Source organism: Octopus sinensis, linkage group LG1 (assembly GCF_006345805.1).
Source record: "Octopus sinensis linkage group LG1, ASM634580v1, whole genome shotgun sequence".
In the NCBI taxonomy this organism is placed as follows: Eukaryota; Metazoa; Mollusca; class Cephalopoda; order Octopoda; family Octopodidae; genus Octopus; species Octopus sinensis.
In genome coordinates, this window is record NC_042997.1 from 27,734,338 (window position 1) to 27,753,377 (window position 19,040).

Sequence of the window (19,040 nt, forward strand, 5' to 3'; positions counted from 1 at the left end):
TCACGGAAATATTTGTTCATAACGCAATATAGTATGAAATTAGCCGAGAAGTTCAAGGCTTGCATGAAATTTGTAATGTCCCGTATAACATCGGATAGGGCACTGTCGACACTGGCTAAATGGAAGGAGAATTTAAGTATCTCAGATGGAGAAACTAGTACAAGAAACATGACTACAATGGATACAAGGGTGGCAGTAACGCTGTTTAAGGCTGTGTCTGTATGGCGTCGCCGATGTGTTACTGACTGAGAACGCATTGAACGGCCTTCGGTTCTAAGGTGAACTTCGATTTCTGCTCCTCGTATTAGTTTATCATCACGAAAAATAGAGTTGTTTTCAGGGCGCAGTGACAGTTCAGTCGTTGAGGCGTTACCAATACCGCCAACTGTTGATGTACATCCACTATGTGACTTTGGCTTGTGACGATGGCTGGAATATGATGAATTGCGATTTATAGTGCCGCGTCGTTCATCATTCAAAGGTGCCATATTCATTCGCAATTTCTTCGCTTTCTTTATACTGTAAATCAAACAAGTGTTAAAATAGATTAGCAGGCCACACGGCACTAGATCAAATAGGACAGACCAGCAAAGTCGGCGTATGACAATAACTCCTTCATCGAAGTGCTGATTAACTTTATAAAACTCTTGTCCCTCATAATCCTCCACCTCGATCCTACGCTCCATGAATAAAGGAGTGGTTGCCAAGGCGCAACAGACAAATACCATTGTAATGATAATTCGCGTCCGCCGCAGCGATATAATGCGTCGTGCCTTGAAAGGGTGGCAGACTGCCAAATACCGCTCCGCCGCCATGTAAACAATCATCATGGTGCTTGCAATTATGAAAATGGTGATGGACGGACTCAACAAAAAATGGATATAGAGTAATATGCTTCTGCTCTTGTAGCTGGAATGAGAAAGAAAACAAGAATCATAAGTATATATACACACACACACACACACACACACACACACATATATATATATATATATATATATATAGACCGGAGTAAACACATAAATGTGAAACAAGGTGGAAAAAAGAGTACTCAAATACCAGTGGTAGAGTAATATGCTTTATTTTAAGCAGCAGAAAATTCAACAAAATCTGTTACTCTGAGTTTCTCGTTGCCGTTCATCGGCAACGAGAAACTCAGAGTAACAGATTTTGTTGAATTTTCTGCTGCTTAAAATAAAGTATATATATATAAATATATATATATATATATTATATATATATATATATATAATATATATATATATATATTATATATATATATATATATATTTATATATATATATATATATATATATATATATATATATATATATATATAACGGGAAAGTTTACGAAAATAAACAAAAGACGAAGGCAGGTGGAGTACAAACAAACAAATGTATTAGTATAGCGCTCAGGAATAGAAATAGAAAAAGTCTTTTACGTTTCGAGCCTACGCTCTTCGACAGAAAGATACACAGAAAAAAAACAAGGAGGGAAACAAGGAGAGAAAAAAATGCGTGTAGGCGCTAACGATCTATCATAGCGTCCTAAAATGCACCTGAATTTGAAAGACTTTTTAATTGTTTTTAAATAAATTTATTTACATACATACCAAACTAGTGTCAAAAAATTTATGTTTATCAATGGTAAAAGCGTATATAAAGCAATGAGATTTCAAAAAAATTTAAATTGCGAAGTAGAAAACATGTTTAAATGATCATATGTTCACAACATTCAATGACAGGGTTAAATAATATCAAAAACGACCGGCAAAAATAAAAAAAAAAAGAAATTGAATAATTAAAAGTTCGGTCATACTGAATTGAGAGAGAAATAAGCAAAGAAGAGAATATAAACGGGGTGTTACTTTTACAGTTTCTGACATCTTGCGTGTGATTATTTTTTTCCGTTGCATACAAGTTTGGTATGTATACTCTTTTACACTTTTACTTAATTCAGTCATTTGACTGCGGTCATGCTGGAGAATCCCCTTTAGCCGAACAAATTAACCCCAGGACTTATTCTTTGTAAGCCCAGTACTGCGATGTTGGGGGACATACACAGACACAAACATATATACATATACATACATACATACATATATATATATATATATATATATTTCTATATATACATATATATATATATATATATATATATATATATATATATATATATATATATATATATATACATATATACGACGAGCTTCTTTCAGTTTCTGTCTACCAAATCCACTCACAAGGCTTTGCTCGGCCTGAGGCTATAGCAGAAGACTGAACCCGGAACCGTGTCGTTGGTAAGCAAGCCGCTTAGTACACAGCAATTACAAGTCTTTCAAATTCAGGTGCATTTTCAAAAACTAATTCTCCTATATTCTTTCCTGCGTGGAAATACACCCTTCTTTCTACACACACACACACACACACACACACACACACACACACACACACACACACACACCACACATACACACACACACACACATACAAACACACACACACACACAGATTATAGATCTAATAGATGTATGATCAACAAAGTACTCCATCTGGTGAGAGGTAATATAAATTTAAAACAACCGAAAGAGCTTCTAATAGTTTTATGCTTTTGTGATACTTACGCAGGCATATTTATAAAATACACTGTATATCTTAAAGCAATAGGTGCAGGAGTGGCTGTGTGGTAAGTAGCTTGCTTACCAACCATATGGTTCTGGGTTCAGTTCCACTGCGTGGCACCTTGGGCAAGTGTCTTCTACTATAGCCTCGGGGCGGACATAGCCTTGTGAGTGGATTTGGTAGACGGAAACTAAAAGAAGCCCGTCGTATATATGTATATATATACATATATGTATGTGTGTGTGTTTATGTGTCTGTGTTTGTCCCCCTAGCTTTGCTTGACAACCGATGCTGGTGTGTTTATGTCCCCGTCACTTAGCGGTTCAGCAAAAGAGACCGATAGAATAAGTACTGGGCTTACAAAGAATAAGTCCCGGGGTCGAGTTTGCTCGATTAAAGGTGGTGCTCCAACATGGCCGCAGTCAAATGACTGAAACAAGTAAAAGAGTAAAAGAGTAAAAGCGTAATCTTTCAGGTTTTGCTTATGCGTTTTATATATTTTAAAAACAAGGACGCTAGATAGTGAGAAAATAAGAAAAAAAAAAGTTTGAAAAAAATAGGTCTCACAGAAAGATCTCATTTCTGTCAACACCTCAAATGTAAAACTTCTTCCATGAAGACGGACACTGGTATTATCCGATGATAGAATCAATTTACAATCATTATTTTGGACCACCAAGCTCGAAGAAACAGCCTGTTGGACTCGTAAAATTCTTCCGCAACTCCTTTAATTCCTGATATCATTTCTTTTCTGTGTAAGTCGGACCTTTTTATATGTAAACATATGTATATTCTTTGTATTAAATGTACTTAATATGTTTTGTTTATCGACTTGTCTAACTTGCTTATCTTTATATTTACTCTTCTACCTGCTCAAATTTAAACCTTTTGAACATTACGAAGTGTATTCTATACGGCGAATATCTGTATCTTATCTATCTATCTATCTATCTATCTATCTATCTATCTATCTATCTATCTATCTATCTATCTATCTATCTATCTATCTATATATATATATATATATACATACATACATGCATACATACATATATATATATATATATATACATGTGTGTGTTTCGGCTGATTTATATATATATATATATATATATATATATATATATATATATATATATATATGTATATATATATATATTTTTCGGCTGATGAGTACGGGACACTTGTATTTGCTGCAATATTTGCAGCTTTTAATAAAGCTGGTCTTCGTATGAAACAATTGTACTGAAAAACTAATCCATTCTTGTTGCTTTTTTTCTTGTTTATAATCACCCCACATTATTGTATGGTTAATACCATATAGTTTTCTGGTGCATCTAAGTTAAGTACCGCATTCAAGTGAATTCAATAGAACTCACTTGAATCTTAATTGCTTTTACTGTATATATATATATATATATATATATATATATATATATATATATATATATATATGACATAGAATTTAATTAAATTAAAACAGATTGACACATTAATATAATTTTACTTAGAATCTTCAAGAAGTTAAGGAGATAGACAAAGAAATAACATGCTGCCTTCACTTCAGCGTAGAAGGTACTTCAAGGCTCAAATCTCTACTTCTGAATTTTGCAAAGCATCTTCTGAAAGTTCTTTCGTTCAAGCATTCTTTCCCATAAACTGAGTGTATGTTTCGAGTCGCTTCAGCTGTAGAGTTTCCATTTTTGTACTCATAAAGCATTGTGTGCCTTAAATGCTCTTTGGATACTTCCATATTAGAAAAGGTTTTAATCAAAGAAATTTTAATTCTATTATTCTGTAAAATAATATTTAATTAATTTAAATGTACACAAATGCATAAAAATAATTTTTAATTCCATTAGACATTCTAAAATACTATTAAATTTCATTCAATCTTAAGAAACGCAAAACGTAAAACCCTAACATTCAATTTACAATGGAATCTAGCAAAGAACAGCTCCCTTCCTTAGATATTATGATACTCAAAAGTCAACAACCAAAGTGTAACTGACATTTGTCATAAATCAACGGGATCGAAACAATATTTTTTTTTTAGCTCATGCCACTCGATACATCAAAGAAATATCCCTTTTAATTTAGCAAAAAGGATTTGCACAATAGTGTCCAAAAATGAACAACATTTCTGAAAACACATTAACCATCAAATGTAAAAAGCAACACAAATCACCGAAACGACTTCTGACAAATGCGATGGTTTACACAAGAACCACGAAACCAAATGTTAGCTCGAAAAACACAATACTCTTTCACTTGCAAAGTATATCAAAAATTATATTAAAACTATGTAAACTGTGTGCATTTTCCTTCTTTTACTTTATATATACGAAGGTGAGTCAAAAAGTAATGTCTTTTTATTTAGGACAGGTATAGTTACCAACACAGGAACATGTATTATACATCAGAATGAAGCTGGTCCTCTGTGGATCACATCCTTACTTCTCAACATGGTCACCGTTTCTCAAAATAGCTGTTCCACCTTCGAATGAGAACATGTAATGTCTTTTTATTTAGGACAGGTATAGTTACCAACACAGGAACATGTATCATACACCAGAATGAAGCTGGTCCTCTGTGGATCACATCCTTACTTCTCAACATGGTCACCGTTTCTCAAAATAGCTGTTCCACCTTCGAATGAGAGCATGTATCCCTGCCCCGTAAAATTCTATTGACCGTTCTTTGAGCCACATGTTCAATACAGTTTTTACTTCCTTGTCACTGGAATAATGTTTGTCCCTCAAACCCACTTTCATGGGGCCGAAGAGATGATAGTCTGAAGGCGCTAAATTGTTCCACTGACGAGGAAGTGCAAAATGTAGGGAAGAATTGGCTCAAAGAACAGTCGACAGAATTTTACTGGGCAGGGATACATGCTCTCATTCGAAGGTGGAACATTGCTATTGAGAGAAACGGTGATTATGTTGAGAAGCAGGGATGTAATCTACAGAGAACCAGCTTCATTTTGATGTATGATACATGTTCCTGTGCTGGTAATTATACCTGTCCTAAACAAAAGGGCATTACTTTTTGACTCATATATTATATGGCTGTGTGGTAAGTAGCTTGCTTACCAACCACTTCGTTCCGAGTTCAGTCCCACTGTGTGGCACCTTGGGCAAGTGTCTTCTACTATAGCCTCGGGCCGACCAAAGCCTTGTGAGTGGATTTGGTTGACGGAAAATGAAAGAAGCCCGTTGCATATATATATATATATATATATATACGTATGTATGTGTGTGTTTATGTGTCTGTGTTTGTCCCCCCACCATCGCTTGACAACCGATGCTGGTGTGTTTACGTCCCCGTAACTTAGCGGTTCGGCAAAAGAATCCGATAGAATAAGAATAAGTCCTGGGGTCGACTTGTGCGATTAAAGGCGGTGCTCCAGGATGGCCGCAGTCAAATGACTGAAACTAATAAAAAATAAGAATATGTGTATATATATTTCATATGTATATGTATGTACGTGAATGTGTGCTCAGTTTAGTTTAGCACTAAAACTCTGGTTTTGAACTCTATCTGAAAGTATGGTGTTGAAACTGTCTATCGGATGCGGCTAGTAGTGACTTCTTGATCAGGTAGATATAGATTAAAGTAAAATTGAAAAAGCAAAACTTTTGGCATCACTTGAAAGAGATTCAATTTAGATAGCGAATATATGTTTATATTCTCTATTTAAATCAAATGTCTTTTTCAAGTGATTCCAAGCCATTTGCTTTTTGATTTTTACTTTAATCTATCTATCTATCTATCTATCTATCTATCTATCTATCTATCTATCTATCTATCTATCTATCTATCTATCTATCTATCTATCTATCTATCTATCTATCTATCTGTCTGTCTGTATGAATGCATGAGCGAATTTGATAAATAGTCAGACGTACGTACCTACCACATAGATATGTGCTTATATGCGCATATATATATATATATATAATATAATTAATTTATAAATATATGCATATATACATACATATATGTACATACCTACATCTATATGTATATATACATGCATATATGGGTACAGGATATAAAAAAAAACGTTGAACACAATGAAAAACAAAAACATGGGTATATATATATATATATTATATATATATATATATATATATATATATATATATATATATATATATATATATATATTATATATATATATATATATATATATTATATATATATATATATATATATATATATATATATATATATATATATATATATATATATATATATATATATATATACATAATATGTATATGTGTGTATATGCGTATACAATATACATACGAATACATACTAACATACAAAGAAGCATACATCCATAAATGCACGCACACAAACACAGATACACATACACCACGTATATATATGTATATAGGCACATAAGTATATAAAGAAAGAGAGAGATGGAGGGATAGAGAGAGAGGGAGATAGAGATAAATAGAGAAAGAGAAAGCCGGAAAAGGAAAGAGAAAAACAAAGGAGAGAGATTTAACATAACGAAAGTGAAAGTATTTGCAATATACACGAAACAACGTGTTTAATCATAAGGACGATTATAAGAACTTCTCTGTTAAACGCCTGAATGAGGTTTAGAAAAAGCGAGAAATGTCTAAAAAAAAATCCTGTGAGTGTTGAATCTCACAGCAAGTAAACAGTGTGATAACGTATAAAATTTTATACCACGTATGATGAAAATATATTTTAAACCTTCATATTTTGTACTTCACCTGCAAAGCTAAGCGAGCTACGCGTTTCTAGGTTACGATCAATGTTTTGTTTAGTTTCCTATTATTCTGTTTATTTTCCCCTAATATATTGTGTGTGTGGACTACATGCTGTGAATGCCGTGCAAAGAAACAAACTGTTATCTACTGAATGCTGTGCAGGTGTCTAAGTCCCAACGTCACTGTTATAAATTACTCTGCATCGCCTTTATCATTTTCCATGACATATATTATTTTGAGTATTGCTTTTTCGTTTCAACCTATACAGATCGTGATTATCTCGATTTCTAGATCTTTGAATTTCAATAGTTACGTACGCAGTTTCAGTTAGAAATATATTGTCGTCTGTTCCGAATGATGCGTCAATTATTTTCTCGATGGTTTTAGGCAACCATCACTACTACTACTACTACTACTACTACTACTACTACTACTACTACTACTAATACTACTACTGCTGCTGCTGCTGCTACTACAACTATTACTGTAGCAGCAGCTGCTGCTGCTGCTGATACTACTACTACTACTACTACACTACTATTACTACTACTAATACTAATACTACTACTACTGTTGCTACTACTACTACTACTACTACTACTACTACTACTACTACTACTACTACTACTGCTGCTGCTGCTGCTGCTGCTGCTGCTGCTACTGCCGCCGCTGCCGCCACCAGCACCAGCATCACTACTCAGTCACAGCTTACGAAGATGTGTTTTGCAAGTCTCTCTCGGAAGGGAGTACTTTACTAGATGAAATAGAATTTTAAGCCAAAATACTCGCACACCGATAGCTTCAAATAGTTTAGAGTTTCCTTTTACAAGGAATGGAAAAAGAAAGTGGCTTGGGTTTTACATTTTGTTAAAATTTAATGTTTTCCTCTCGCGCTGCGAACATTTCACGTCACATCAGAGACAGAAAACCGAAAATGTACAAAATAATTCATTTCATACCGAGAAAACAAGCAAAAATAGAAAACAAAGTTGACCTCAACGAAATTTGAACTCCGAATACCTTTGTTGTACCCATTTCAGTTATGTTCTACTTCAAATAACAACTTGTATGAGAGAATTAGAAGCATTTAATACCTTCTATATAAATCTTTTTTCTGCTGTTCATATCTGTTCTTACTCTGTTTTCAAAACTTGCAGACAATTCTTGCTGAACTCAGTAAACAGATTTTTGTCACTGTACTCTCAACGATATTAAGGCCAACTTATCCAAGTTTTACGCTCAAATTCTTTGTTGCAGTAGTCAGTGATAATTGGGTGCATTATGATTTTGTTAATTTCTTTTTTTCCAGCATTGCAGTATTTAATTCTACAAGTCGGTGTAATACTTGACTTATCCTTTTTCCTTTTCCACTCTCCCGCTTGTTTAAGCATGCATCATTGATTTGCATACGAAAACTTTGGGTTGATGAATGTTCAGTTGGCTAAGCATATCCCAGAAGACTGTGGTCAATTCGCTGTTATGCACCATATTTTGGTGGTAACCTTAATCCGCCACCTGATTTAGAAGTACAGCCTAGCACTTCCGATGTCGTTACGGAGTCCCCAATTTTTCAACCATCAGTCAAAGTTCCCGGTTTGAGGAAACCTTTTACCTACCCTTTCGCTGGTGTTGGAGGACTTGTACAGGGTCGTGAGCATTGTTTTTTCTTCTAAGAAAAAATCTAATTGTTTCATGTTTATACCACGGTTTATACCATTTTCATCTCATAGATTCGGCATATTACCAAATGTTCATAGATGCTGACTATGAATAACAATGAATATACTCGAAATGGGCAAGAAATGGATATCCGGAAATGATGTGATCAGTTGTATAATTATGCTGATTGCGCACTCTGGTATTTTGCATCTAAATTTAGACTTTCTCTTTGTGTTTCTTGTTCAGAGATTCTGAGTCGTTGTTTTTTTTTGTTGCGTTTTGCTTGAACAAATTTTATTATTAGTTTCATTAGCATTTTTTTTTCAATTCTGTCTTCATTTCTCGCTGACTGTCTTTCTGACATCTAGGACAGAGAAACTTACTGTATACATTGGTAGGCTATTAAAACAAACACACCAGATTGTTCATTTACAAAGTCATGTGATAGAGAAAAGGGGGAAGAAAGAGAGAGAAAGGAAAAAATAGAAATTAGAGAAGTAAACAAATAAAATAAAGGGGGAAAAGGAAAGAAAATTCACAGCGACAATGCTCTTCTCAATACGTGGGACGTACCAATTAAGACAATCTTTTGCACCTCCTGTATAGATAGGGAAAGCCAAGGATCATTCTTAAAATTAATGTTCAGTTTCTTTTTTTTGACCATTCCAAGTGCTCTTACAATCACTGGTATTGTAACTGTCTTGAGATGCCACATCTTTTCGATTTCGATTAGCAAATCTTTATATTTTCCGAGCTTATCAATTTTTTTTGCCTGGATATCATGGTCACAGGGTATGCTCGTGTCAATCAATAAACAGACTTTATTGCTTTTGTCTTTCACAGCAATATCTAGTTTATTTGCCTTGACGGTCCAGTATGTACATACTGGGAAGTCTCTATCATCATCATCATCATCATCATCATCATCATTATTAAGCAGCGAGCTGGCAGAAACGTTAGCACGCCGGGCGAAAAGCGTAGCCGTATTTCGTCCGTATTACGTTGCGAGTTCAAATTCCGCCGAGGTCGTCTTTGCCTTTCATCCTTTCGGGATCGATAAATTAAGTACCAGTTACGTACTGGGGTCGATGTAATCGACTTAATAGTTATGTCTATCCTTGTTTGTCCCCTCTATGTTTAGCCCCTTGTGGGTAATAAAGAAATAGGTATTTCGCCCGTCGTTGCGTTCTGATTTCAAATTCCGCTGAGGTGGACTTTGCCGTTCATCCTTTCGGGATTGATAAAGTAAGTATCAATGAAACACTGGAGTCGACGTAATCGACTAGCACCCCCCCCCCCACATTTTTTACCAAGGGGTTAATGTAAATTGAGACAAATTTGATGCTGGCATTGCTGCAATATAATCGTTACTTTCCATTCTCTGATGACATAAGCTGCATTTGTTCGCTGAAGTAGTGGAATAAGTATCCTTACTGAATTAGAGCATAGAACATGATCTTGAGCAACCAACTATATTCACTTCGCTTCTCTCTTTAAATCTGCACCCTGAGCCACTTTCACTTTGAGTGTTGTTTTTTCCATATTGTTGGTGTCTGCCCATGTATCTTGATTTCTTTTCGTACCTCCCACATTTCAAACTGATCCTCCTTTGTTATACTTTCAAGTTTAACACAAGTAAGACCCAGTTCTATTACAGCTATTGCTAGTGTTATGGCTGTTGTTATTGAGTTAAAATTACACACATTATACTCTGTAGAAGTCTTGCTTTTCTTTGTTTTATAGGTCTGTTTGCTAATATAGGTTCTTCGAAGGAGAATTGTTATCTAGACTTCACTCTGGAAGATTTTTCCAGACAGTTCTTCAATTCATTCCGCCCAACTAGTTTACACCGGTCAGTGCTCCGATATTGACAGAGAATACTTTTATGCCCATATCTCGCATTCTATCTATAACATTCTTCCGGTTTCTACACAGAAAGTATTCCAATTATCTCTACAAATAAATAATTTATAGACATCTTAATGAAATAGCTCATTATGTGTAATGAAACTGGATCACCCATTTTGCTTTATTGGTGTCGACCGTTAAGCGCGAATTTCCTTGTCTGCATGTGGATGCATTTTCTAGAGACCTACGCTATTTCCACTTTCAAACAGCCATTGGATGTCATATAATTTTTTCCCAATGCAGTTGATGATTTATTTCCTTGCATATTCTTCAATAAAGATGGGTAGAAGTCTTGCCGTCTTCCAATATATTCTTATACGACTGTAAGCAAGCCAGAAATTCGACGCCCTGACTTCAAATTCCGTTTTAGAATAAGGCTCTGGCAATATTTTGTTGGGAAGCACTGCGAATCCGTTTTCATCAAATATAAGATCTCGTGTTTCAGCTGCGACCTTTGAAGCCGAATAGAGTGGCTTTAATGTTTAAAGCAATCTGATTTTTCTAAAAGCTTTGAGAATTCTTTGGACTCCAGCTATTAGTGCCTTATCTCTTACAAATTCCTTTGATATTCAGATGATTTCATTATCAGTAATTTCATCGACTTAGTCAATCTCAACCTTTTGAAGTGGTCCTGACGCAGTTCTGAAAATCAAATTCCATCCTGACATCCCCGCAGGAATCCTTTACCCTTCGTAGCAATGGTAACAGGCGTTATCAGAAGTATACTCTTAAAACAGAATGTAAGTCGTAAAATATTTTGCAGCTGTATTTCGGCGTTGGCATGTCACTTGGTGTCATCATCATAGAGCAAAAGGCTGAAATTGGTTAACCCCGCAATCTTGAAGCCCGTTTCTATATAGTTCACGGTTGCAGGCAATGTGGTATAAGCCAGAAAAACAGAATTAGTGAGAGTGAATCTCCTCGATGTATTTCTGTATTTCTATTTACAGATCCCCATTTTTTCATGAAGCCATGAATACAGAACACCATCACACCTCTTTTTTGAGGTAAACACATGCAATATATTAGCCTTAATCTATAAACATTGCTCAGTTTATCAAAAAAGTTTTCCAGAAAATATATTTCATCAAAAACTATTATAAGTTCGTTAGGAGAAAGAACATTTTTGTAAAAGTTAATATTACTACAGAAGGTCTTGTAGATATAAAAAGCATGCGACTGAACTGCAGATTTTAAGATCATTTGTGTTTAATTGTTTTACTTTGCTTCAGAAAACACTGGTTGGTATCGTCGTTTAATCCTAGGTCACACGGATTCAGTTATGATCAAATAAATTCCAGGCGTGACCAACCCATTATTTGTATATCTTTGACGAAATTATTCAGTCTCTCCATTTGGTGTGATTTGCTGGGATTTTAGCTGTTATTTCTTGCAGACCGAATGACAACGTAAATGTTCCCTCAATGACTCAAAATTTTCCTTCATTAGCTTACTACACATGCTGTGGTTTGTATTATGATGTTTAATGCTGCTTTTCTATTTCATTTATTTGCTCTGTAATTATTTCTAATCCACGGTTAGCTTACTTTTCACATTTTATTTGGTTATTCTAGTTTGTCCTCAGTTTATATTAATTTTATCTCTTTAATCGACTTGTTTTAAATTTCATCCGTTGGGTTTTCCAAATCGCTGATTCTTTCATTTGTGTTAGCATTAAACGTTGTTTCGTATTATTAAGACGTGGATGTGTTAGATATGGACTTCTGTGTGACGTGTTTACTGTTATGGTGTGCTGCCATTGTGTATCTACCGTGTCCTGTTATAGAGTGGTTTGTGTCGTATTAGTCACTTAACTATAGTATGATTGTTTCTATGTTATCTTTTCAGCTATGGCTACGTGGTTGTATATTTGTGAATATCTCTTCTTTTGATAATTTTATGTTATTCGTATTAGCAAAACTGTGCCTGAAAGACTAGGCTTTCTCTTCAGAGATTGAAGATATTTAGCGTTGATAATTTCTTTAGCTTCCCGAAAGCTCAAGAGAGAAACATATTGGGCGATGATATTACTAAACAAATACATTCTGTTGATTGGTAAGAACTAAATCAGTGATGCAGCAGTAATGAAAATTACCAATGCATTAATTCGATACTGAAACAAGCGACAGTGTAGCTCATGTATAGAACTCACTACATAGCCAAGAGACATACGTATATAAGTTCAAGTTTCCAACATGATAATTATGTATACAACAATTTTGATAGCTCCAGTAGTATCCCAAATCCTAACATTCCTCTTAACTGAATCTTAAAAAAGAGACTAATAGTTACTCTAGCAAAAATGTCTCCTTATCTTCTTAAAATGATTATCTTCCGACATTACTTACCTCAGAATACCTCCGACCATTAGCAGTACTGTCTTTCGTTCAGTATTCAGGACATTTATTTTCTCTCTCTCTCTCACTCACTCATACATACATACATACATACATACATACATACATACATACATACATACACATATACACTCACGCACACGCATTCACACACAGTCACGCACACACACATATGCACATACACACATGTTTACATGTGTGTGTGTGTGTGTGTGTGTGTGCGCGCTTATAGAATTGTGACTACACACATTCACAAATACAGCTTCTATATGTATACAAATGAGCTAATAAGCGTGCTAATCGATACGGAAGGAATGGCATCGAAATACACCTCCAGCAACCCACCGATAAAGTTTTAAATCAGGGAAGGGTACATACGACAATGATAGAGAGAGAGAGAGAGGGGAGAGAGGAGAGAGAGAGAGTTGGATAGATACGTGCATAGACAGATAGGTATAAATACAGACATAATACACACACATATATGTATATATATTTATCTACATGCATACATGCGTATGTAGATTCATGCATGCATTCATACAAAAAGTTAGCTTACATTCATGCACACATGCATAAATATATATACATATATAAACACGTGTATTGATTCCTCCATTTCTTTCGATCACATTCCTGCACACTTGGAATTGAAAATTACTCTTCACTGTTGGTTATTGTAATGAAAAATAACTTCTCTTCATAAATTATATCCATCCATCCATCCATCCATCCATCCATCCATCCATATGTATATATATATATATATATATATATATGTGTGTGTGTGTGTGTGTGTGTATTGTTTTTTCTATGTTTCTGACGAAGAGCTCCGCTCGAAACGTTTGATCCTTCTTTCTTTCCTTTCCCGAGTGTCCAATAACACTATACTTGTTCGACGTCCTCGCGTTGTAGTGTTTTCTCTTTGTGTTTTCATGTTTGGATTAACTTTATATATATATATATATATATATATATATATATATATATATATATATATATATGTATATATATACATAAGCACAAATGCTCCAACGGATGTAAATGGACAGCCAGCTAGACAGCGTTTCGGCGTACCTTCCACCTCCTCAGTAGTAGACACAACTGGGTTTTGGGAACTAGTAGATGATGATTCTTCTATCAGTAGAAATCAACTAAGTTTACACTGAAGCGTGAGGTAACTTGCCAAGAAGCGATACAGGACGATGAAATAAGTAAATGACAGGAATAAGTACAGGGGATGGAATTATCTACTAAGAGCACTTCAAAGCCGTGCTCCACTATGACTGGAGTGGAATGATTGAAAATAGTCAAAGAGTATACTCTCTCAATAAACATATCTTGTATTTTTAGATTTTGAATTTATGAAAAGTTCTTAACGGCTGAATATTTTGCCAGTTGTCTGACGACGTCGTCTTTCGTCGGGATTAAGTTTTACATTTATTGAAAAGATAAAACATTTACATACACAACTAAAGTGCATGTGAATCTTATATATATATATGTATATATGTATATATATTCATATATATATATACATATATCTATATCTATATCTATATATACATACATAGACTTACAGACATACATACTTACATACACATACATACTTATATACATACATAAATTTATGTAGTACATATTACACATATTATTGGATTACTGGTAATTTTCAAATATAAATGCACAGACGGGCGCAAACATATATATATATGCATAGTTGCACATGTGCATTTAAACCCCAATATATATACAGGCACATACTCATGCATTCACAAGCACCCTTTCAAAGCACATGTACATGGGCAGTTAAGCATGTATATAAATGTATACAAATGTATGTGTGCGTGCATGTGTGTGCATGTGTGTGTGTGTGTATGTATATACGGAAACACACACATGCACATATATGTATCTATGTATGTATTTAGCTTTCGGTACGGAGACAACACTCTACCGCGTAATACGTGTGTATAAGAGGATCGATATGTTAAAAATGGCCGAACAAGAGTAAAGCAGAAGAAAAAGTAAGAAGCCCATCAACTTTCACCACTGACGGGAAGATTCAACAAGGTTAAGTAATGATTATAGCGAAGAGACGAGTCACCGTCGGTGAGGTGGTAAGTTCTCTGCAAATTAGCTATGATGCTGATTACGAAAACGTCCACGACAAGCTTCGCTTCGGCACAGACTGTGCGAGATGTGTGCTATGAGATTTTACCGTAGCGCATAAGGGCAATTATGTGGAAATTTGTCAATGCTTACTTGACCGATATAACGATGAAAACAAAGCTTTGCTCTAGAGAATAGTTACAGGATGTAAGACCTAGGGTCATCACGTTGAGCCAGAATTCAAAAGACAGAGAATGGAGTGGAAACACTCGGAATCATCAACGAAAATGCAATTCAAATCTCAAACTTCCACTGAAGTAATGATGCTAACCCTTTTATGAGACGCAAAAGGAGCTACTCTGGAACATTATCTAGAAAAAGGTTTGGGGGGTTACAATCACCAGTGTAGGCTACAGCGAAATACTGGCCAACAAACTTTGAAATCAGCCTTTCGCACCAAATCCCGAGTTCTATTGTCAAAACAAGCGCTATTGTTGCATAAAAACGAACAGCAACATACGGCCGTCCACATAGTCGAAATCATTGAAAAATTGAGTTTAGTGTTGCTGGAACACATTGCAGACAGTCCACATTTCGCTCCTTTCGACTGTTACCGCTTTGGATCATTCAAACATCCTTTACAAAGTCGTCGATTTGCTACGGACGAAGTACTGGAAGCGGTGCATAAACGGCTTCAGTGTCAGCCGAAAACTTTCTTCTCCGATGAAATAAACAAGCTTGTGGACCACTAGAATAAGTGCCTCGAAAGGCAAGGAGACGATATCGAAAAATGATGTAATTGCGCAGTTCCCTATTTTCGTTTTAATAAATTACAGAAACAAGTGTGTGTGTAATGTTTGACTTATGCTCTCGAATGTTGATCATGAAATTAGTAGTCTCAAAGAAAATCAAATAGAAGACTTAGAGCGTGTGATGGTGTAGGCGCATTTACGGAGGGAGACATATTAGAAAGGGAGATATACAGAGAAAGAGGCAAGTGGGAGTAAAATGGCTATAAATATAGAAAAATAGGTGTTTGTAAGTCGGTATGCGGTAGAGTTAGGAATGAATCAAATAAACAGAAAGGAAGTAGAGGAGAAAATAGAGAAATAACAGCCATACATTCTGGTCATTAATTCTATCCCCATACCTTTTCTTGACTTGTTTATTCCTTATCTTTCCACTTCTCCTCACACACACACACGCGCACGCGCACATATACAGTCAGGCAGACAGACTGACAGAGAGACAGACACAAACATACCACACACAAACGCACACACCCATAAACATACGTGTTTCTCCTTTTCTTACATCCTTTCTCTTTCTATAAATACACTTCTGTCATCACACAGACTTCTATTCGTTCCTATCTACAAACGTATTTTAATGTAGATACGTCTCCTTTGAAAATTTAGGAAAAAGAAATTCCCTTGGATTCGTGAAGCCGAACAAATAATGAATTTCAAATAGCTCTATAATCTTTCACTCTATATTGCATTACACAACCTATCCTGCTATTGAAATTCAGAAAACCGAAAGAAACTGCAATTTTGCTAAGGTTGTATCTACAGAAATTAATACTGCAATTTGTCACGAATCAATCATACACACACACACACGCACACACAAACTCACACAAACACACACAAACATACATGCATACATAGATGCATAAACACACACACACATATATATATATATATACATATGTATACATACATACATACATACATACATATACTCTTTACTCTTTTACTTGTTTCAGTCATTTGACTGCGGCCATGCTGGAGCACCGCCTTTAGTCGAGCAACTCGACCCCGGGACTTATTCTTTTGTAAGCCCAGTACTTATTCTATCGGTCTCTTTTGCCGAACCGCTAAGTAACGGGGACGTAAACACACCAGCATCAGTTATCAAGCAATGCTAGGGGGACAAACAGTCACACAAACACACACATGCATATACATATATATACATATATACGACGGGCTTCTTTTCAGTTTCCGTCTACCAAATTCACTCACAAGGCTTTGGTCGGCCCGAGGCTATAGTAGAAAACACTTGCCCAAGGTGCCACGCAGTGGGACTGAACCCGGAACCATGTGGTTGGTAAACAAGCTACTTACCACACAGCCACTCCTGCGCCTATATATATATATATATATATATATATATATATATATATATATATATATATATATATATATATATATATATATATATATATATATATATATATATATATATATATATATATATTATATTGTGTGTGGCTTTGTATCTGTGTTTGTTTCCCCACCAACACTTGCAACAGGTGCTTGTGAGATTATGTCCCTGTAACTTAGCGGTTCGACAAATGAAACCGATAGAATAAGTACCAAGATTTAAAAAGAAAAGTACTGGGATCGATTTATTCAACTAAAAATTTAAGACAGTGCCCCAGCATGGTCGCAGTCTAATGAGTGAAACAAGTAAAAGATAAAAGAAATATAATTGAAGGTACAGTGGTGACTGTGATAAGAAGCTTGTTGCCGGTCACATGGTCTAGGGTTCTGTGCCAGTGCATGACAACTTGGGCAAGTGTCTTCCACTATAGCAACGGTATATATATGTGTGTATGTGTTGTGTGTGTGTATGCGTCATTCCGCTATTTGTCCTCCATGACCACTTGAGAAGTGGTGTTCGTTTGTTTACATCCCCTTAATTTGGCGGTTCGGCAATAGGTAGGTTGTTTAAGGGATTTAATGGCGGGTTCCGTCCCAACTCACACAGATGCTTTTCTCTAGCCAGCAAATGCAAAATCAAAGTGTACAATGTACTTTGTGACTATATTCCCCCAACACGCACTTATATACACATAGTAATAGATAATATAATATACTTTGTGACTATTTATCACACACACACACACACACACATACACGCCCGCACGCACACACACACAAACGCACGTCCCCACGCACACACACACACACGCACACAAAGAGTAATAGATATGTACGATCCAGCGATCCAAGAGTAGTTATCAAGGTTCGAGCATTTATGTGGCTAGTACAGATGATAAAAAGTGGGCAAGTGCGATAAAACAGGTTTATTAGCATCGTAGATTACATATTTCGTCCCATATCGAAATTAAAAGAGATTTCAATATGCTGATAGTCACCCTACAACTCATAGTTTAGCAATTAAATTTGTTAAAAATGCGAATAAAAATCGCTAAAAGCAAGGAGTGGACTACGAACGTTTCCCCTGCTAATCTCCATTCGACAATGTAAACAACGTACAGGTAACAAGGCCTGAAGATTAGCTAACCTTGTCTTTATTATTTACAGATAGTAAAATACTCAGTAATCTTAATGAATAAAATTAGAGTAGGCCATAGCCTAACTAGTAACATAGCTACCATCATAGATAGCCTCGATCAACAATAATAAAGCTAGATGCCTTCTAGGAAACTAGGAAAAATACCAACATAAAACATAAATGCCAACAGGCAAATGAAATAAATCTCGTCCCTAATAAGTCGCCCTCAAACAACACGGACAACGACTTGATAAATAATAACCCCTGCAGCATAACACAAGCACACATAAACTGAATAATCTTTATGGCTGCAGAGACAG

General features: G+C 35.4%; 1 protein-coding gene across 5 annotated transcripts in view; it reads right to left on the bottom strand.

Moving 5' to 3' along the window:
• LOC115214417 (pyrokinin-1 receptor) overlaps window positions 1–19,040 on the bottom strand; it is a 384,104-nt gene that overhangs the window by 727 nt on the left and 364,337 nt on the right. For all 5 annotated transcript variants that reach the window (XR_005004275.1, XM_036514944.1, XM_029783623.2 and 2 more), the window contains one exon: window positions 1–909. This exon is cut by the window's left edge. Coding sequence is in view for 4 of the 5 variants with exons in the window: in XM_036514944.1 (XP_036370837.1) it covers window positions 1–909 (909 nt within the window). In the remaining variant the exon portion in view is untranslated. The remainder of the gene's footprint in view (window positions 910–19,040) is intronic.